Source organism: Grampus griseus (assembly GCF_964374135.1).
Source record: "Grampus griseus genome assembly, chromosome: 14".
NCBI classification, from domain to species: Eukaryota; Metazoa; Chordata; class Mammalia; order Artiodactyla; family Delphinidae; genus Grampus; species Grampus griseus.
The window spans coordinates 29,275,635-29,297,719 of record NC_139008.1 but is presented as its reverse complement, the minus strand read 5'-3'; the positions used below and the strand labels follow the sequence as shown (position 1 = coordinate 29,297,719).

The following is a 22,085-nucleotide window of genomic DNA, read 5'->3' as shown; positions in this document are numbered from 1 at the left end:
GCTGCGTTGGGTCTTTGTTGCAGTGCGTGGGCTTCTCACTGCGGTGGCTTCTCTTGCTGTGGAGCATGGGCTCTAGGTGCGCAGGCTTCAGTAGTTGTAACACGTGGGCTCAGTAGTTGTGGCTCGCAGGCTGTAGAGCGCAGGCTCAGTAGTTGTGGTGTACGGGCTTAGTTGCTTTGTGGCATGTGGGATCTTCCTGGCCCAGGGCTCGAACCCATGTCCCCTGCATTAGCAGGTGGATTCTTAACCACTGTGCCACCAGGGAAGCCCTATTTCAACTTTTAATTTTGAGATAATTATAGATTCACATGCAGTTGTAAGAAATAATGTAGAAAGATCCCATTTACTCTTTACCCAGTTTTCCCCAGTGGTCACATCTTGTAAAATTCTAGGCCGGCATTTCAAATTTCGCTAGTTTTACTTATACTTATTTGTATGTGTGTGTGTTTAGTTCTGTGCAGTTTTATCACTCTGTAGGTTCATGTGTCCCCCACCACAGTCAAGATACAGAATGGTTTCATCACCACAGGGTTCCTCCTGTTGCTTTTTTATAACTATGCCCACCTCCCTCCTTTCCCCTCCCTCCCCATCCCTAACTCCTGGCAACTACCAATCTGTTCTCCATTTCTATAATTTCATCATTCCAAGAATGTTATGTAAATGGAATCATACAGTGTGTAATTTTTGGGATTGGGTTTTTTTTTTCCCTCAGGGTAATTTCCTTGAGAGTCATCCAGATTGTTGTATGTATCCGTAGCGTGTTTCTTTTTATTGCTGAGTAGTATTCCGTGGTCTGGATGTACCACAATCTGTTTATTCACTGAAGGACATCTGTGTTGTTTTCAGTTTTTGGCTACTGGAAATAATGCTGCTATAAACATTTATGTACAGGTTGTTTGTGTGAACATAAGTTTTCATTTCTCTGAGATAGGTACTCAAGAGTACAATTGCTGGGTTGTATGATATTTGCATATTTAGTTTTATAAGAAACTGCTGACTGTTTTCCAGACTGGCTGTACCATTTACATTCCCACCAGCAATGTGTGAGTGATCCAGTTTCTCTGCATTCTTGTCAGCATTTAGTACTCTCATGATTTTCTATTTTGGCCATCCCTATAGGTGTGTAGACATATCTCACTGTAGTGTTAATGTGCATTTCCCCAATGGCTAATGACGTTGAATGTATTTTCCTGTTCTTACACGTGTGTATCCTCTGGTGAAATATCTGTTCATGGTTTTTGCTCATTTTCTAATTAGTAGTGCTTTTATTTTTATAGGATAAATTCCTAGACGTAGGATTGCTGGGTCAAAGGGTACAGGCATTTAAAAAAATTGTACTGCCTGGTCTCTTTGCAGAAGGATGTAGGAATTCACATTTATATTCCAATCAGCAGTACCCATTTACATGCACTCTTGCTAGGTCTGTGACTGGTTTGAAATTGATAGTCCTAAGTTGATATCTTAGTATCTGTGACACTTTCCTGGTCACTAGTGAGACTGGATATCTTTTCCTATGTTTATTGGCCAACTGTATTTCCTCCCTTCATGGTTTGTTGGTTCACCTTCTTTAATAATAGTCTTTTAATTTTTTGAGTTGCATGGCTTTTTTTGGTCCATTTGTGGAAGCTCTTTGTGTACTATGGCCCTTAATTTTTTTCAGTTGTGTGCTGTAAATATTTTCTCCGGTCTATCATTTATTGTTTTACCATATTTATATCTTTTGCCGTGTTGAAATTTAAACATTTTATGTGGTTAATTCTATGAACCTTTAATAAAATTTTGCTTTGAGAGTATTCTGTCCTGAGGTTCTTCTGTATTTTTCTCTATCATTTTTTCTCCACTTATATATTTTTTTGATCTTAACCCACCTGGAATTTAGCTCTGTGATGGTTTGAGACAGAAGTTTATTTTTATTTTCTTTCAGCCCTATAACCACTTGGTCAGTGCCACTGGTTAAATAGCCCATTCTTGCCCATCTGAGTTGAAGGGCTACCATTATTATATATAAAATATTTCCATATTCATTTGGACTTTTGGAGGGCGATTCTCTATACTGCTTCATCAATTTGTTTATCTCTGTACCCAAAACCACACTAGGCCAAGTCCTTCCTGTGATTAGTATTGGAATTGTATTAAATCTATACATTAATTTGGGAAGAATTAACATTTTTATTTTAATAAATCTTCTCATTTAGGAAAACAATATTTCTATTTATTTTGAGCTTTACACCTTTTAAGAATGTTTTTCTTCATATAGGACGTGTCTTTCTTATTAAAAATATGATTTATTTTACTGTTGTTACTGTTGTGAATGTAGTTTGCCTCCACCATTTTGTTGACTTAAAAAAATCAACTTTTAATGTTACAGTTTCTTTTATTGCAATATTTTAAATTTGTGGGTTAGAAACTTTTTTATATCTTTTTGTAGATATGCTTTTTTTCACATAACATTATAATCCAAGCTTTAAAAAAAATGCCATTTCATGTTTCCAGTAAGCATTTTAATAGTTGCATGTTTTTTTTTCTCACCATAACTTTTTCTTTCCCTTTTTTTTTTTTTTTTTTTTTTTGCGGTACGTGGGCCTCTCACTGTTGTGGCCTCTCCCGCTGCGGAGCACAGGCTTCAGACGTGCAGGCTCAGCGGCCATGGCTCACGGGCCCAGCCGCTCTGCGGCATGTGGGATCTTCCTGGACCAGGGCACGAACCCGTGTCCCCTGCATTGACAGGCGGACTCTCAACCAGTGCACCACCAGGGAAGCCCTCTCACCATAACTTTGATGCCATATTTTTTGATTCTTTTTAGCTCAAGGTAGCAATATTTCTGGTTCTTGAGACATGAATACTTTTTAAATGCTTGTTTTAGAAAAAAAAGCTAAGTCAGAAAAGCATAGAGGCAAGAAAGACATCAACAATAATTATTTTACCAAGTTGCTCTTAATTTTTCACATAATCCCCTTCAGATTTTTTTGTGTTTTTTTTAGCATAGTTGAAAACATACTTAATATACAGTTTTGTACCCTGCTTATTTTTCATTTTATGTAATAAACCTGTTGGCTTATCATTATAAGCTCTTGGTAAATAAGGGCTAAATGGCATTCGATTTTGTGCTGTATTATCGTTTAACCAATTCCCCAAGTGTCAAATCTTTGTGTTTTTAACTTTCCACAGTTGTAAATAATGTTTTGAATATTTTCATTCTTAAATCTTTATCTGACTTGCAGATTACAACTGAGGATTGATTTCTGCCAGTAGAATTCAGCGGTTAAAGGATGTGAACCTTTCTGAAATTTATAACACATAAATGTAGGGCATGGCCCATTTCAAATGACTGTCATGTGATGGCCTTGCTGTAGTTGATGATTGTACTGTCTTAAATCTGAGGTATGGCTAATGCTGTTAATGGCCCGTTTTTATGGGTACAGTCGACTCCGTTCTAGGTGACATGGGAGCTTTCCACAAGAGGATGATCCAATCCATTTTCATGATTGTACTTTTCACCAAAAGGTTCTAGTAAAGCTGTAACATAGTGAAAGGATCAATTTGAAATTATGCTGTTAAGAGGTTAATTTGATGCTGTTCTTAAAATGCAGCTTTCATTGCTGATCCTTTCTGTCTCACATTTGCCATAAATGTCTAACATTTGCCATAAAAAAGTACAGGATTCTTAGGATTCTTATTATAGATTAATGTGGCAGGTTAAGCGGTCTTGAAATTTAGGACACAGCTGAGGAAAACCAGTGCTTGCAGAATTTTAGCAGCAAACCAGTTAAGCTCGTGCAATATCCAGCTGTGCCGGCCTCGGTGAGAGAGTTTTAAAGTCAGCAGGAGGAGGTTATTTCATTTTCCACTCGTTAACTCCTTCAGCAAGCTTTTCCCGGGCACCTCGAGGGCAGGTTTTTTTAAAACAGCTTAACTGAAGTCTAATTTACTTACCATAAAAATCTACTCCTTGTACGTGTACAATGCAGTGATTTTTTTTAAAGTACATTTATAGAGTTATGTAACCATCACCACAATTCAGGTTCAGAACATTTTCATTGCCCCAGAGAGTTCCCTTGTGCCAATTTACAGTTAATTCCTGATTTCAGCCTTAGGCGACACTAATCTACTTGCAGTTTCTATGTATTTACCTTTTCTCGACATTTCATGGAATCATACAACGTATGGCTTTTGGGTGTGACGTCTTTCCCTTAGCGTGATATTTTCAAGGCTCATCCTTGTGTCAGTACTTTATTCCTTTTTATTGCTGAATAGTAGTCCATTGTGTCGATATACCACATTTTATTTATCCATTCATCTGGTAAACAGCTATATGCATAAAAACTTGAAGTGATTTTCTTGGCTGGTGCTTTTTAAAAAAATTAAAACATTCACTGTTAAGTGCCCTGCTTAAATTAAGAACATGGCCAATTCATTAACTGATAGTAGAAGTTAGATGTGAGAAAATGCCGTGGAGGCAGCCAATCCTCCCACCGCCTCCCCTCCCCTGCCGCGTGTCAGAGAGCACTCAGCAGAGAGCATTCTGGGAAACAGGAGAGCCTGAGCTGAGAAAATAATGAGCTCCATGAAAGCAGGTACCCCTTTCATTTTTGCAGAAAGTATCATATGCCTGAGTCAAGGTGAGAAGAAATGGAAAATCTTCAGGTGACATGATTATAAATCAGTGCCCAGAGCGTGCCCACTACCAGCTGAAGGGCTTACATTCATGTAGTTGGACCAGTGTGTTCTCCTTGGTTCCCTAGTCTTTTTAAAAAATTATTTATTTATTATTATTATTAATTAATTAATTAATTTTGGCAGCACCAGGTCTTAGTTGCAGCATGCAGGATCTTTTAGTTGCGGCATGTGGGCTTCCTAGTTGCAGCATGTGGACTCCTAGTTGTGGCATGCATGTGGGATCTAGTTCCCTGACCAGGGATTGAACCTGGGCCCCCTGCATTGGGAGCACAGAGTCCTACCCACTGGACCACCAGGGAAGTCCCTTGGTTCCCTAGTCTTAACTGACCTGGATTTGGATTCCAGATTATACAAGATCTCCTGAGATGCATCTCTCACCTAAGTATACATAAAGTCCATGTTCTGAGTTCTTCGAGGGGAGGGACCATATTGGTCACATATACCACAGATGGCAGGCATTGTGCTAGGTGCTGTCGCCACTAAGGTGAATGAGGCGTGATTCTTGCTCTCTGGAAACTCAAGTTAGCAAGAGGAGACAGCTGTGGAAAGCAGATTATTAACAGAGGTTGACCAAGTGCTGCAGCAGAAGGAAGCTCAGCATGAGGAAGCACTCAGGAAGGCTTCCTGGAGGAGGGGACCCTTGAGCTAAGTCTTGAATGACCTGTAAATATATGCTCAGGTCAAATGGGGAGGTGAAAAGGGGACATGGAAAGGGTGTTAAGTAGAATGGCCTTCAGCAAGGCAGGCATCATAATAAACTAATTATAGGACTAACGCCCACCTGGGTTTTCTGCTGTGTTGGGTTGATTGTGACCTATGTGCATCTGGAAGGTAATGCTGCTGATGTAAGCAAACCTTGGGGACTGGGTTTGTGTTGTTCACCTGTATTCCATTCCCCTTAGGGGCCAGATGTTATTATAGAGTTGGTGGGGCAGTTACTGACTTGTGCACTGGAGCCAAACAAACTGATGGGGATTGTTGGGTTAATCATTGTATTTGCGGATGATTCGTTTAAAGATGTGGTTTATTATGGAGAACTCTAAACACAGACCAAGGTTTTTGCCCTCCTCCCCACCCCACCCTGAAACAGGGCCCTGGTCAGGCTCCGTTTTGCTATGCCTTGCTTTTGGTTCCTGTGGGATTTAGATAGTTTTGGCGGGTGTCCCAGCTTTCAGGGAGCCCTCAGATGTGTGCCTGTGTGGATATGCAGAGAGACTAGCATATGCACATGTAATATTTAAGAGTGACATCTGCCACAGCAAAAAGGGTTGTATCAATGTGAGGGAGTATTCTGGGACCCAGGGTTCAAGGTTAATCACCTTTTTACCTATCCACTGAAAAAGTATTTACGGAGCACACACTGTGTTCCAGGCACTGAGTGAGCTAGGTGCAGGGGAGCCAGGAGGACAAGGTAGGAGTTGGAAACCAAATAGTGTAGTTGAGGACAAGTTCAGTTTGGGGTGCCAGGTAGGGCTCCTTCCTGTGGAGGACGAACTTTTTTTTTTAAAAGTTTTTATTTTATATTGGGGTATAACCGATTAACAATGTGATAGTTTCAGGTGCACAGCAAAGTGACTCAGCCATACATATACATGTATCCATTCTCCCCCAAACTCCTGGAGGGCTAACTTTGATCATTGGCAGTAGTAGCCTAGAATTCTGGGATGGATTAGTGATGTCTGTGATGGGCACAGACTAGAAGATAAATATTCGTGTGCTGTGTATTTGCTGATGCTGGGTTAGCGTTTTCTGGTGTAGACAGAAGACTTGAGTAAAGGTAGCATATGGGAGGGAGTTGACTTTTGTCTTAGAATAAAGCATGTTTGTCTTGGTGGCATGGGGTGTAGTGGAAACTACCTTGGATCAGCATGGGGGTGGGTAGGGCTGGAGTACCCATGTTGCTGCTAATTATGTACTTACTAGGTACTGTCTCTTAAATGTCTCTAAGCCTCAGTTTCTTGACGTGTAAAATGGAGATAATAATACCTGCCTCAACCATATCATAATGTTGATGGGAGGAGCTAGTGAGATCATGGATGTGAAGATGTTTTACCACCCACAGAGTGATAGACACTTGTAGTATTATAACTACAGGTGTGGGGGTGGGTGGAGCAGGAAATGCCTGCAGTTACGCAAGGATGAGCCGGATGGTGGTGGCCGCAGGGTCTTTGCACTGGATCTGTCTGCCCAGCCTGCTGCCTCTTGTCATATCCAGGTCATAAGGTTACCTCCATTCGGGCCACAGAATCTAAGCCTGTTCTTGCCCTGGCTCCACCTACCACCTCATCCTGTTTTATTTTCTTCAAAGATCTCGTCAACTGATATGGTCTGGTTAGCTTATTTGTTTGTGTGTCTTCCCCTGCTAGAACCATGGAAATGTGGTGAGGCAGAGACCTTTTCTGTCTCACTCCCACCTTCATATCCTCAGAGCCTAGAACAGTGCCTGGCACATAGGAGAAGTTCAGGATTTCTTAACATTTGTTGCATGAATGATTGGAAGGGTCTCTGAAGTCCACAGACCCAATTGGGCTGGGGGCCCAGGATCCCTGTGAGGATTGTTAAGAATTGAGTGTAGTTGCTGTGACCTCATCTCTCTGTGAACATGTTCCTGAATCTCCCATTTCTTTGGTTACTGATAAATCAATTCAGTTAAATGCACAGTAATTGTAACTTAATTGACAATTCCATCAACTCCGGATCTGACTTCACAATGTAATCTCTTACAACAAAATAAAGGACAGGAATCAGAATTCATATTATTTTTTAGGATATGTAACAGGCCATGAAATTACAGAGTGTTTCCAATTTGGCAGGCTGGTGAATTCAATCTCTTAAAAGATAATCTTGTTTCGTAAAGGACATGATATGAATGAGAGTTGAAACTTGTGAATTGGATACAATTAACACCCAACCCCTCCCCACACAGAACTGATTTGTTTTTAAATTGGCTTTTTTTTTTTTTTCTTTTCCCCTGCTGGCTGGCACCAGTTCCATTTCCCCTTGTTTCTTGTGAATTGTTACTGTGCTTTCACCAGTCTGATGAACTTGGCTAGACTGTGCAGGCTTCCCTAAGTTATGTGAAATGAACATGAATGGAGATGGGTGTGGAGTCAGTTCCATGTCAGTTACCTGTCTGTAAATCCAGGTGTCTAGTGTGTACCCTCACCAGCTCCCTGGAGATGCCAGGGCTGCCCTGTTGTTTCTCTGCCTTCACAGGGTGGATTGATGAATCATTGGTTCTCTCGCAGGGTAACCTGTCTGTGTGCCCAGTTTGAGGCCGTCCTGCAGCATGGCTTGAAGAGGAGTCGAGGATTAGCACTAACAGCAGCCGCGATCAAACAGGCAGCAGGCTTCTCCAGCAAAACCGAAACAGGTACTGCTCGGCCTGATGCATCCCGGAGGATGTTCCTTTCTCTTGTTCTTTTAATTTGTGTTTATTTTTTAATAGCGGGCAAGGCAATCATCGTGCGGGACTGGTGGGGGCCAGTGGCACGTGCTGGTGCAGAAATCCGTGGTAAGGATGTCTTACTTGCAGTCAGTTAGGGTGTTGTCTGGTTTCTCAATTTAAATGAAGTCAGCCTTTGTGCAGAATTCTCAGAGCCATGTGTTGTGGTCTCCGAGGGGCTTGGGGGACCTGCAGCTAAGGTGCTTATCTCACCGACATGGTGTGGCAATTGCTGTGAAACTAATAATCTGTTCTAACTTTATGCACAAGGATGGCACGGCATTTCATAATTAAATCTGTCTTCAATAACAGCAGCAGAAACCAGGCAGGTCTCTGAGCTTATAGTTCTGCTGCCATCCATTTTAAAATTGTCACAGCATTTCCCTTGTCCTGTGCTGCTGTGTCTCTGATGACAGGGATAATGCTACTAATAATAATTCAACACTCATGGGTACTTGGTGCTAGCCTAGCACTTTGTTAGTCTTTTATATAAATTAACTCGCTCAGTTCACACAGTAGCCCTGTGAGTGGTGGGGACCTTCATCTCTCTTCTCTGTGGTACAGATGTGATCTGTCTGAAGAGGTTTGCTTTGGATCTGAACTTTGAAGTGTGTCATGTCATATAAATAACATCCTGTGTTCCACCCCACTCGCACGTTTAAAAGAGCAGGTTCTTTCAGACCCTGCTTGTGGCTGCCGCCCTGAATTCCCAAATCCTTCTTGTTACTGTGATATCAGTGTCACTGCTGAGTAAAATGTGTCACCTTTTGCTAGTTCACCTCCTTTCACAGCAGAAAATCAGTGCTCACCGTGTTTGGTAGAGGTGTTTGTGGAAATTCTCTGCCCACTGAAGCGAACCCTTTGCCTTTCCCTCTCATGTTGGCGTGTCTCCTTTCCCTTTTCTCTCACCCCTTCAGCAGATCTTTCATCCCTGTTCATCTCACCGGTTGCTCATTTTCAGAAATGAATGTGGGTCCTGTTGGGGTCAGGGGATGGCTACAAGAGGGATTCCTGTCATCGTTGATTTCTCTTCTGTGTTCCCAGGTCCCTTCCTTAAAAGTCAGGGACATAGGGGGCCAGTTCAGAGAAGAGCCGGTGTCAAGGGCCTCAGTCCTCGTAGAAACCACAGCCAGCTGCCTTGGCCACCTCGGATGTCAGCCTCAGTCGCCTCTGTGACATTTTATGTACAGGATGCTTCCCTGAGCCTCTGTGTGGGGATGCCGTAGGGCTGGTTGATGGCTGTTTGAGGACATGGCTTTTCCGAGAGTCCTCCTTGGCTTGCTGGGCCCTTGTGTTTCTTCTCATTTCCTTCTTACCTGTCTGGGGGGCAGCTACCTCAGAGGAACTGGTGTGGAATAGACCACCAGGCTCTGGGCAGCTCCTGGGCATGGCAGAGGCAGCCCTGGCTTTGGAGTCAGACTCTGAGGGTAAGTCTGGCATGATCCTGGGAAAATGCCCCTCTGTGCCCTCATTGTTTGCACCTGTAAAGGCAGAGCATCTGGTCTCCCTGCCAGGCTGTCAGGAGGCTTCAGTGAGACTCTCATGTGAAGCACGTGCTTCAGTTCATAGACCCGCCCCCCCATAAATGTTTAACCAGCTACCCTCTTCTCCCAAACACCCTTTAAACTTTTAATCTCTTTCTCCACCTCACCCCCTCTTGAGGCTCTGACCTTTTATTTTTTTTTTTGCAGTACGTGGGCCTCTCACTGTTGTGGCCTCTCCCGTTGCGGAGCACAGGCTCCGGACGCGCAGGCCCAGCGGCCATGGCTCACGGGCCCAGCCGCTCCATGGCATGTGGGATCTTCCCGGACCGGGGCACGAACTCGTGTCCCCTGTATCGGCAGGCGGACTCTCAACCACTGCACCACCAGGGAAGCCCGAGGCTCTGACCTTTTAACCATGAAGAATGGCTCTACCTATTCCCATCCAGACTAGAATTCTTATCTTTTTGTTACTTGGCCCTGATAATCACAGAAGCACCTACACGTTCGCAAGACATCGCCAGCCTTCACCTTCTTGCTGTCTCCCTGCATCTTAGCATGATTTCTACACTTGCATCCTGAAGAGACTGATGAGCAGTCTCTGGCTTTGCTTTTGTCGAGGAGGGTGTGCTGGGCAGCCTCCTGGCCAATTAGAAGCAAAGGAAAGACCAAACTAGCTTAGCTCTGGAGTAGTTGCCGAGGGCTTGTGTCATCATTGTTGGCAGCGTTCATTAACCATTCACGGGTGTAGGATTGGCTGATTAAAACCTCTTTCCTGCCCTTGAGTGTTTGATTAAAAACCTCACGAGAGAGGGGGCAGGTGTTTCTTCAGCTGCTCAGAGTTGGAAAAGATAAGATCAATGGCTTCTTATGGTTGTTCTTAAAGCCATTGGAATGACCTTGCCATGCAGAATGAATAAAATGAAGTCTGGAGAGAAGGATCCGACGGGAATGAGCGTTGCTCTGCTCCCTTGTCTCTGCTGGCTGCTGGGCTGGGCCCTCTATGTAGCTTGGCGATCGGACGGCAGGGTTGAAATCCCCGCTCAGCGACTTGTCACACATGAGCTCTCTGGGACACCTCCTCTCTGAGCTTCTGTTTCCTCGTATGTAAACTAAGGGTGATAACGGGATCCGCCTCGCAGGGTTGTGGTGGGGGCTTGAGGCCTTGGTACTGGGCTGCCCGAGCTGGTGCGTGATGTTAACATGCCAATAACATTCCAGCATAGGTGATGGTGTCTTTACTTTTCAGATGATGACACTGAGCCTCAAGTAAGTTAATACGTGGCCCAAGTTCCCATGGCTGGTAAATGGGCAGAGCTGAGGATTCCAACCCAGGTCAGACTGATGTCAAGAAGTTCCTGGCCCTTCCCCGCTCCCCACCTCCCCTGGCAGCAGGCCTGATGCCCATTATTGCCCCTCTGTAGACCACTCTAACTCAGTGAACTGAATTGAAAGTGACAGGAGAGAATGAATAACGGTGAATTAATCCACAAGCCTGTTTCATTAGCTCTGTTTCTAGATGAAGAGAGAAAAGCTGAACTTCAGAGTAATGACTGAAAAAAATGACATTGTTGAAAATCACAGTACAGTAGATAATACTGAGAGTCTGCCAGGGGCATGACTGCATTTGGTTGTCTGCGGTTAGGGAGCCTGTAGGACTGAGTTTGGAAACTGGTGCCCTTGCACAGCGTATTAAAAAAACTTTTTTTTCAAGTTGCCAACATTTAAAAATTATGAGATTTTATGTTGAAATATAGATTTCTAGATTTTCTTAAACTTGAGGATCTGTGACTCTGGGCCTACGTTTACTGTTGACTTTGTTTGGAGCCCAGCACCCCTGCCCTTTGTAGATGGGGCAAAAGTACTCCAGGTCACCGCAGTCTCCACCCCTCCCTATCGCCCCGACACTTGAGGCAGAATGTCGGTTGCCATTTATTGTTGTACCGTCATTATTGTTCCCACTGTTCTAATGGGAAATTCAGCAGTTTTCAAGGGTAAACACCTCTCAAGTTGTAAGCCTTTGAAGCCAGTTTTTAGCTAAAACTGTTGTTTTTGTCAATTTTGTTCAGTTTTATAGTTGCTTTTTGGGGAGAGGATTTGTTAACCTTCTCACTGGCCTGTAGCCAAAAGTCCCTTATTTCTTGTTTTTGTCTTGATTTTGGATACATTCTTGTCTTCGCATGTATCTGGTATGTTCGACTGAATGCCAGATGTTGTGTATGAAGAATCGTAGAGATAATTTGAAGTTTGGAATGATGGTATCTTTTTACAGAGATGATTTACTGTTGCTTCCAGACAGTTAGGGTAGAGGGAGATCAGTTTAATTCAGTCAAGGGATCAAGCCAGTTCACACCTGGCCTTTAGCATTTGTGATGCCTGATGTATTTCTAGGATGTAGTTCTTCGGGGTTTCCAGCTTATATCAGTTTCCTGGAGTTGCCATAGCAAATTTGCACACCCCGGGTGGCTTAAAACAACAGAGAGAAATTGACTTTTTCACAGTCTGGAGGCCAGGAGTCCAAAATCTAGGTGTCGGCAGAGTTGGTTCCTTCTGGAAGGCTCTGAGGGGAGGGTGTGTTCCTAGCTTCTGGTGCTTGTTAGCCATTCCTTGGCTTGTAGCTTTATCACTCTAGTCTTGGCCCCTCTCTTCACATGGCCTTCTTTCCTCTGTGTCCATGTCTCTCTGTGTCCCCTCCTCTCCTTAGAAGGACACCAGTTGTGTTAGATTAGGTCCAGTATGACCTCATCTCAATAAATTACACCTGCAAAGAGGCTTTCCCCAAATAAAGTCTCATTCTGGGGTTCCAGGTGGACACGAATTTTGGGGGGCACTATTCAGTCCAGTACACAGCTGAATCCCTGAGGTGTTTTCCAGTGCCCTTCCTCATCTGCAGGTCCCGAACTCTAATTTTTTTTTTTTAAAGACCCTGTGGGAATTCTGAAAGCTCCACTTAACTTCTCATCAGAGAAGCTCTGTAGTTGGGAAAAGCCTTAGGGCAAAATAAGGCCCTATAGACAGAAGTCATGTCTGTCGACTTCCCTTCTCTTTGGGATCTGAGTTCCTCCTGTCTTTCTTGCCTTTGCAGAGCTCCTAGTCCTTCAGTTTTGCTTTAATTAAAAAAAAAAAAAAAAAAAAGGCTGGCATTTTCAGTTGCTGTTTTTTTCGTGGGGGAGTTGGTCTGGTTCAAGCTAACCTTTCACAGCCGACAGTGGACCCTTGGAGTGATGCTTTCAGCTTGTGCCTTTTCCGGTGGCCAGATGTGCCCCCTCTGTGCATGACCATCTTCTGTTACTTTTCTATAAATCAGGTACCAGCTTTTCCTTCTGAGGTCAACTGTAGCCTGGGAAAGGGAGTTTGCAGGCAGTTTTCCTTCAGTTTTGTGATGATTTTAATCAGTACCCACATACATCCCCCATTCCCTAGTTTGCTGTCTATTAGGTGGTTTTGTATTGTTTGTTTTTGATTTTAGCTTGGTATTCAGGTTTCTTTTTTTGTGTGTGTGTTACGCGGCCTCTCACTGTTGTGGCCTCTCCCGTTGCAGAGCACAGGCTCCGGACGCACAGGCTCAGCAGCCATGACTCACGGGCCTAGCCGCTCCGCGGCATGTGGGATCTTCCCGGACCAGGGCACAAACCTGTGTCCCCTGCATTGGCAGGCGGACTCTCAACCACTGCGCCACCAGGGAAGCCCCTCTTTTTGTTTTTGACTTGGGAGGTTTTTACCCAAACATCCCTGACCTGTGAAATGTTGGTAAGGTAAAACATCATTCTAAGCAGTTATGCTGCCAGCTCAGCAGTTATGACGTCTTGGCGGGCATGGGAAACAGTGTCCATCCCAAACTGCAATCTCTTTGAATAGATCGTCCAGTTAGTTGAGTTACGCAGGAGCCAGAGAAGTTTAGAATAAGATCACCTGGTGTGTCTTCTTTAGAATTCAGACCCCAGAAGTGAGAGCCTACTGTGCCCGGTAGAGCCGTTTCCTCTGACTTTTGACAAGTGACTGGATTTATCTGCACAGTTGATTTGCCGGTGGTGAGGTGGGAGCCTGCATTTTCCGAGCCTGTCCTGCAGTTTGTTTAACCTTTCCATTCCAGTTATGCAAGGTAGCGTGAATCATTACAGCCGACACTGGTTATTCCCCACCCAGCAGTTCTGTCCCGTCTTTCTTGCTAATAGAACTCTGGTTTTGTTCTGATGCTGGGTGGCCATGAGCTTCAGGCCTGAGGCTAACCACAGGAGGAGTAAATCTGGATCAGATCAGGCCAGCCATAATAATTTCCAGCCTGCCAGTAGTTGGTTTAGGAATAGACATGTGATGCAATTCTGACCAAAAGGAAAGGTCTGCTGAGGGGCTTCTGAGAAAGCTTCTTGCTGTTTAAACAGAGACACAAGACACAAGTCTTATTTTATGGCCTTCGGTTGTTTTGTGAGACTGTGATATTTGGAGCTATGGCAGTGATGTTGTGACCATGAGGCGGGACCAAGTCTGAAGATGAAAGCCGGTACATTCAGGATGGCAGCTCAGAAAGATGGAAAGTACTTGGACCCTGATAATGTCACTGAGCTACTGAATTAACCAACTCTGGAACTGCCCTACCTCTGGACTTAATGTTATGTGAGATAATTAGTTCCCTAATATTTTAAGGCATTTTGAGTTGGATTTCTTTTTACTTGCATCCAAAATCATCCTAACTTAAACAATAGAGAAAAGCAAGACAACTTAAAAAAAGAAAGAGACCTATGCTCCAGAAATGGGAGGAACAGTGTGATTAGCACATTCATCCTGGAAATGACACTTGGGTGTTTTCTGCTCTTTTCAGTGAACCGCAGGTTTGGCTTTCTTAGTGTTTGCTACTGACTCATATTGAGCAGCTCTTGTGACCCAGGGGATTCGTTAGACCATTCACGCCCATTGTTCCACTTTACTGCTAAAATGATTATGCATAGTCAGTAACAGTGTTCCCATTTTACAGGTGAAGAAAATGAGGCTCAAAGAAATGAAATAATTTCCTTAATGTTCCAGAGTTAAAAAGTGGCAGAGCTGGGATTTCTACTCAGGCAGGCCTACATGATTGTGATTCTGAAGCTCCTACTTTTATTTATAATGGCATATTGTTTCCAGAAAGAGGGCTGTCTGAAAGATCGTGACCCCCTTCCCCCATTCGAACTCATGAGTAAATTAAGCAGCATTTTATTATTTATTTATTTTGGCTGTGCCGGGTCTTAGTTGCTTCATGTGGACTCTTAGTTGTGGCATGCGGACTTCTTAGTTGTGGCATGTGGGATCTTTAGTTGTGGCATGAAGACTCTTAGTTGCGACATGCATGCGGGATCTAGTTCCCCAACCAAGGATCGAACCCGGGCCCCCTGCATTGGGAGCACGGCGTCTTACCCACTGGACCACCAGGGAAGTCCAAGCCGCAAGTATTGAGTAAGTTAGGAGCACTCAGAGCACAGCTCAGCGAATTATGTCCTACCACCTGTTTTGTAAATAAAGTTTTATTGGAACACAGCCACAAACATTCATCTACTTAGTGCCTAGGGCTGCTTTTAGGCAGAGTTGTGACTGAGACTGTCTGGCCTCCTGACTTTCTAGCTCCTAGCATAGTGTCTAGAAGTATATGGGTTCTTCAGTAAAAATATGTTCAATAAATACCTTTTGGTTGGAAGGAAGGGCATCATCCAATGTGCATAGTACTATATTTCATGATTCCCGAGGTACCTGAAACCAGGATCACTCCAGGGTACTTCCTTTTCCTGGTTCATAGCCTGTGCCTTCTTGCTGTGTCTTCACATGGTGGAAGGAGCCTCTTTTATCAGGGCATTAATCCCGTTCATGAGGGCTCCACCCTCATCACCTAAGGGTCCACCCAAAGGCCCCATCTACTAATACTATCATCTTTGTGGGTTAGAATTTCAAGAGGTGAATTTTGAGGGGACACATTCCGATTATAGAAGTGGCATTTCAATGGCATAACCTTGGAGTTTGATGTTCTTGTTAATCACTAAAATATCATCATCAGGTTATGTGTCGGCAGTCTATTACAAGGCGATAGGCATGATTCAGAACATACCAGAGGCACATTTATTATTGAGGTGCCTGTCTTGTAAAATTTAACTGTAACTTTCCTTATCTGTTCAGCAGCCTTTTGGCACCTCTGACCTTGACACTTTGTCTCCCCCTCTCTTCTGTGTTGCCACAACCTCTGGGCATACTTTCTACTTCTTTGCAGATCCTTCCTGGCATATCCCTTCTACATCCTCAAACATTAAATATTATTTATCCTCAGATTCTGTTGTTGACTCCTGTTTCTACACATACTGTCTGAATTCCTCGGTGAAAATTGCTCTCTGTGTGTCGATTACTCTTAGTTACACCTCCCGCAGATCACTCCTGGTCTTCCTCTTGAGTGTCGCTGTTTGGATGTACCATGGGCTTGTCAAGGTCTGCATGACTGAATTCTCATCCCTATCGCACCCCCATGTTTGCTCCTGTGTTCCTTGCTTAGTGAATGGCTCTGCCCTTCACCCAGGTCCCCTGACCAGCCTCTCGGGCTTCCTCTCAGCCTCCTCCTCCTCCTTCCCCCATAACTGCTCAAACTTCTATTTTTTTCTCCCTCTCTTTTAAAAATTGTCATAAAGTATACATAACATAAAAATGACCATTTTAACCATTTTTAAATGTACAGTTCAAAGGCATAAAAGTACATTCACATTGTACAACCATCACACCATCCATCTCCAGAACCTTTTCATTTTCCCAAATAGAAACCCTGCCCCCATTAAATAATAACGCCCCATTTTCTCCACCCACTAGCCCCTGACAACCACCACTCTGCTTTATGTCTCTATAAATTTGATTACTTTAGGAACTTCATATAAGTAGAATCATACAATATTTGTCCTCTTGTATTTGGCTTATTTCATTTAGCATAATTTCTTCAAGTTTCATGCATCCTTTTTAAGGTTGGATACTATTCCATTGTATGGATAGACCACCTTTGTTTATCCACTCATCTGTCGATGGACGCCTGGGTTGCTTCCACTTATTGGCTATCGTGAAAAGTGCTGCTACGAACATGGGTGTACAAATAACTGTTCGAGTCCCTGCTTTCAATTCTTCTGGTTACATACTCAGAAGTGGAATTTTTGGATCATACAGTAATTCTATGTTTAATTCTTTGAAGAACCACCATATAGTTTTCTGTACTGGGTGCTCCATTTTATTTTATTTTTAATTTTTTAAAAATTTATTTTATTTATTTATTTATTTTTGGCTGTGTTGGGTCTTTGTTGCTGTGCGCAGGCTTTCTCTAGTTGTGGTGAGTGGGGGCTACTCTTCGTTGCTGTGCTCAGGCTTCTCATTGCGGTGGCTTCTCTTGTTGCTGAGCATAGGCTCTAGGCACGCGGGGTTCAGTAGTTGTGGCTTGCAGGCTCTAGAGCGCAGGCTCGGTAGTTGTGGCGCCCGGACTTAGTTGCTCCGTGGCATGTGGGATCTTCCCAGACCAGGGCTCGAACCCGTGTCCCCTGCATTGGCAGGCGGATTCTTAACCACTGCACCACCAGGGAAGCCCGGGGTGCTCCATTTTAAATTCCCACCAGCAATGCACAAGGGTTCCAATTTCTCCACATCCTCACCAACACTTGTAATTTTTTGTGTTTTTGATAATAGCTACTCAAATGGGTGTGAAGTGGTGTCTCATCCTGTTTTTTGTTTTGTTTTGTTTTGTTTTGTTTGCGGTACGCGGGCCTCTCACTGTTGTGGCCTCTCCCGTTGCGGAGCACAGGCTCCGGACGCGCAGGCTCAGCAGCCATGGCTCACGGGCCCAGCCGCTCCGCAGCATGTGGGATCTTCCCGGACCGGGGCGCGAACCCGTGTCCCCTGCATCGGCAGGCGGACTCTCAACCACTGCGCCACCAGAGAAGCCCTCATCCTGGTTTTAATCTATTGTCTCTTGAAGTTTCAGATTTCTCTCTAAAGTCATTTCATGAGCTTCCTACCAGTTCAGCTGGATGGTGCCCCTCCGATCGGTGATGACCCTCCCCCACCCTGCAATGGTCCTGAGTCCTCTTCTCACCAGACCTCTGTGTGGCACCACCGTTTTCTTGTCTCCCTCTCTCGGTGGTCAGGGACTGGGTCCATCCTTGCTCACATTTGTAGCTCCAGTGTATTGCAAGGAGCCTGCAACTACATTCAGAATAATGACTCGAGGACCCAGATGTCAGGTCATGCTGCTCGTTCTCCTGGGATGCCAAACCCCGCCCCCTTCCGTCTGTACATCCTCACAGTTGAAAGCAGGTGATATTAGTATTAATATAGCCCCAACTGTAAAATTAGAGAAACCTACTTCCTTGATCCTCAGGGGGGATTTCTGAAAGTGGTTGATTGCATTTAACTGAAATTGGAATTTATATTTTGCTTCACCGGGGTACCTTGGGTAACAGTTTCATTTCTGTAGAAAATTGATTGCAGAGGAAGCTGCATGTGCCAGGAGAACCCCAGGCCTATCCTTTTGATCGTGAGGGGAAGTCCACTCCCTCACCCTCCCATCCCTATCATGTTTTCAGTTCCCTCTTTGTGTTTCTCTGTTGAATTCGCTAACTTGAAAATCAGCTAGTTCTGGTGAAAGAGAGTTGGGAGGATGTCTGCCAAAGGGGCAGAGAAGATGTCCAGGGTGGCGATAAAAATGTTCAGCAGCTGGTGGGGAAGTGCTGGTCTTAGGGAGGGAGCCAGGGCCAGAGCGCTGTCCCCCACGGGCGAGGTGTTAACCCCTGAGTCACTGGATTTGGGCAATGTCCATAGGGTCCTGGGAGGGTTCTTGACTGCTGGAGTGGCTGAGGGCTTGGGCCAGTGGCCATTTATTAAGGGGGATGAAACTGTCCCAGCATATTAGGATTTGTTGTAGCCAGACTGATGCCTCTTGGCCGAAGGGGACCTCTGGCTGTTTCAGAGGCATTTAATCTTTTTTTTTTTTTTAAAAATGAATGAATTTATTTTTGGCTGTGTTGGGTTTTTTTTTGTTGTTGCTGTGTGTGGGCTTCCTCTAGCTGCGGCGAGCGGAAGCTACTCTTTGTTCGGTGCAAGAATTTCTCATTGCGGTGGCTTGTCTTTGTTGCAGAGCAGAGGCTCTAGGTGCGCGGGCTTCAGTGGTAGTTGTGGCGCTCTAGAGCGCAGGCTCAGTAGTTGTGGCGCACGGGCTTAGTTGCTCCACGGCATGTGGGATCTTCCCGGACCAGGGCTTGAACCCATGTCCCCTGCATTGGCAGGCGGATTCTTAACCACTGCGCCACCAGGAAAGTCCCAGGTATTTAATCTTGATGTCCTGTAAATTAAGACTCAGACCTGGCTTCGGCGTTGTCAGTTTTGAGTTATTATCCAGCCTGTTGGTGTCATGGACACTTTGCTTTGCTTCTGTCAGCATGAAAATGGCTCTTGCGCAGAGGATGGAGTACCCCTAAAAGGAAACAGGGCGCAGGTTTTAGAATGGTGGAGAAAGTTCCCACTTGTTCATAAAGGAGGTACCATAGGCCCCTGTGTCACGTGGGTGAAGGCCAGGTGCGCTCTGTTGAGGTGTTAGAGCTGGGAACTCAGCCTTCAGATGATCACAGGGGCCAGACAGCTGACAGACATGAGTGAATCGGGCTGGTGAAGGATGCCAGGGAGTAGTGGCACCTGAGAGTCACCTGGCCCCTGCAGAGCAGGCTGGGATGTGTAGTCAGTCTGCAGATTCAGGTGGAAGAGAGGATAGATTTGGATGAGCAGCTAGCAGTCTACCACGGTGGAGCTTTTCCCCTTCTCTGTAGAGTGGTCAGAGACACCTCTTCATGGGGACATTTGAAGAGAGACCTAAGGAAGCGAAGGAATTAGCCATCCTGTTATTGGGGGAAGGAATCCCAGGCGGTTCAACAGGTTCAAAAGCGTGTAGCAGTCAGTCTCTTGTTTGCTCTCAAGTTGACTCCCTGCCCTTGCCCTGCAAACTCTATTTCCCGGGTCCCCTTGCCCATCATTTCAGTGGGAGGTGGTGATACGGTCAGCAGGTGAGAGGAAGAAGGGAGCTGGAATGTCTCTTCCTCTCAGCCCTGCTTCAGGGGGTGTCTCTAGCTGTGGCTGTGCTTCCTTCATGGTCCTTGGAGGTCCCCCGTGGCTGCCAGTCAGGCCTTCCTCGTCCCTCCACTTTCCTCCCAGGTGCCTCTGCACAGTCCAGCTGTTGCCTGCAGCCCTGGTTACAGCGCCTGGGAACACCTTTTGTTCCTCTGGCGTTAGGGGTGGATTAGCCTTCTGGCGTCAGTTATCTCTGGGTGCCCTCATTATCTCCTGTTTGGCTTTCTGGCTCTTCCAAAAGCTCTGTAACAGGTGTCCTGTTTGAAATTCCTTCAGTGGGCTAGCTGGTGTGGTTTCTGTTCTCACGGCTGAGTGGGCCTGAGGTACAGCAGGCTTGGCTGGTTGGAGGAGCAGCCAGGAGACCTGGCTGGTGAGGCTGTTGGCTGTGAGGCTGTTGCAGGGTGAGTGGCAGGGAGAGTGGGACGAGGTGAAGTGGAGAGGTAGTGGGGAGCCCAGTCACGTCCGGGCAGTAAGTGGTAATGTATTCTCCTTTTCTTGCTTTATTTTTGTGATCTCCTTTCACCTCTACCAAGATAACTGGCACTTGTTCTGTAGAGTCAGTAGGGGTGTAGGGGTTTAAATCTACTGAAGTCTTCCAAAGCAATCCAGCATCTCAGATCATGGTGCATTTATTCATTCTTTTTTAAAAAAATTTTTATTGGGGTATAGTTGATTTACAATGCTGCTTTAGTTTCAGGTGTACAGCAAAATGGATCTATATTCATTCTTTAAAAATGTATCATGTTCTGGGACTTCACTGGTGGTCCAGTGGCTAAGACTCCGCGCTCCCAGTGCAGGGGGCAAAGGTTCGATCCCTAGTTGGGGAACTACATCCCACATGCCACAACTAAAAGATCCTGCATGCTGCAACTAAACGTCCTGCAAGCGGCAATGAAGATCCTGTGTGCCACAACTAAGACCCAATGCAGCTAAATAAATAAATATTTAAAAAATGTATCAAGTTCTGAATTGTACACTTTAAAATGGTGAATTTTATATTAAGTGAATTTTACTACAATTAAAAAATAACTGGAAGTGGCTAAGTTACCTTTAACTGGCAAGTTTTAGTTTTTTTCTGAGTGAAGGGAGTTTAAAAACTAACTGGAAGGAAATTTAATAGCAGAGTTAATTTCAGTTGCAGAGAAATAAAGACAATTCCATCTTTACTCAAAAAAGAAAGTATCAATGTAAAATGATACAGCTGCTGTGGAAAATAATTTGATGGTTTTTCAAAAAGTTAAACATAGAATTACCAAACGATCCAGCAATTCCACTCCTAGATGCATACCTAAAAAAATTGAAAGCAGGGACTCAGTTACTTGCACACAAATATTCATAGCAGCATTATTCACAAGAGCCAGAAGGTAGAAACAACTCAAATGTCTATCAGCAGATGAATGGATAACAAAGTGTGGTGTATACTATATATAATGGAATATTATTCGGCCATAAAGAGAAATGAAGTACTGCTACCTACTATAACATGGATGAACCTTAAAAACATGCTAAGTGAAATTAGCCAGTCACAAAAGGTCACGTGTTGTGTGATTCCACTTATACGTAGAATCTAGAATAGTCAAATTTGTAGAGACAGAAAGTATGTGGAACAGAGGTTACCAGGGGGTGTGGGAGGGGAGGATGGGGGGATTAGTGTTTAATGGGTATGAAGTTTCTGTTTGGGATGATGAAAAATTTCTGGAAATGGATAGTGGTGATAGTTGCACGACCTTGTGAATGTACTTCATGTCGCTGAATTAGACACTGAAAAATGGTTAAAGTGGTAAATTTTATTATGTATGTTTTACTGCAATTGAAGAAAGCGGAAAAAAAAAAAAGTCCCAAGTTTACATACTTCGTACAAGTCTTAATTATGTGTTCTTCAGGTTAAAGCACAGCCCCTGTGTTCTAGTTCCAGGAGGCGTCTTGTAGCTGGTTGGGCGATGGCCACGTGACAGAGCCACAGCCCCTCATTGGAAACTCTGCTTTGCCCCTGCGTTTGTGTCTTGTAGTCAGGCTCATGCAGGTTGGGGTGTGACTGGGATCTGGGGGCACCTCTGCTCACCCAGGTCTCAGGCTGGAATATGGAAGCACTTGGTTTTGCCTTTTGTTCCTGGAATGGTTGATACGATGTATGGCTGACTCTGTTAGCTTCCTGCCTAGAATCCCTTCCCCTTTTCTTCTTTGGCTTAACAGAACCCTGATTTTGCTTCCGGCTGTGGGATGTCCTTCTCTAGGTCATGGCTCATGAGTGATTTAGCCAGTCTTGACATGTTCTCCACTCCCTTGTGCTTTTCTGGGGTAACTTATCCTTGCCTGAAAAGAGGGAGTGATAGAGCTGGCTTTATCTTCTTCTTTTTTTAAAAATTATTTATTTATTTTT

At 44.5% G+C, this 22,085-nt stretch overlaps 1 protein-coding gene across 1 annotated transcript in view; it reads left to right on the top strand.

The window, feature by feature from the left end:
* The window catches only part of SNX29 (sorting nexin 29), a 566,576-nt gene that overhangs the window by 42,193 nt on the left and 502,298 nt on the right, over positions 1 to 22,085 (top strand). Inside the window, exon 4 of the mRNA XM_082671124.1 lies at positions 7,927 to 8,051. Within this exon, the coding sequence (XP_082527250.1) occupies positions 7,927 to 8,051 (125 nt within the window). The remainder of the gene's footprint in view (positions 1 to 7,926; positions 8,052 to 22,085) is intronic.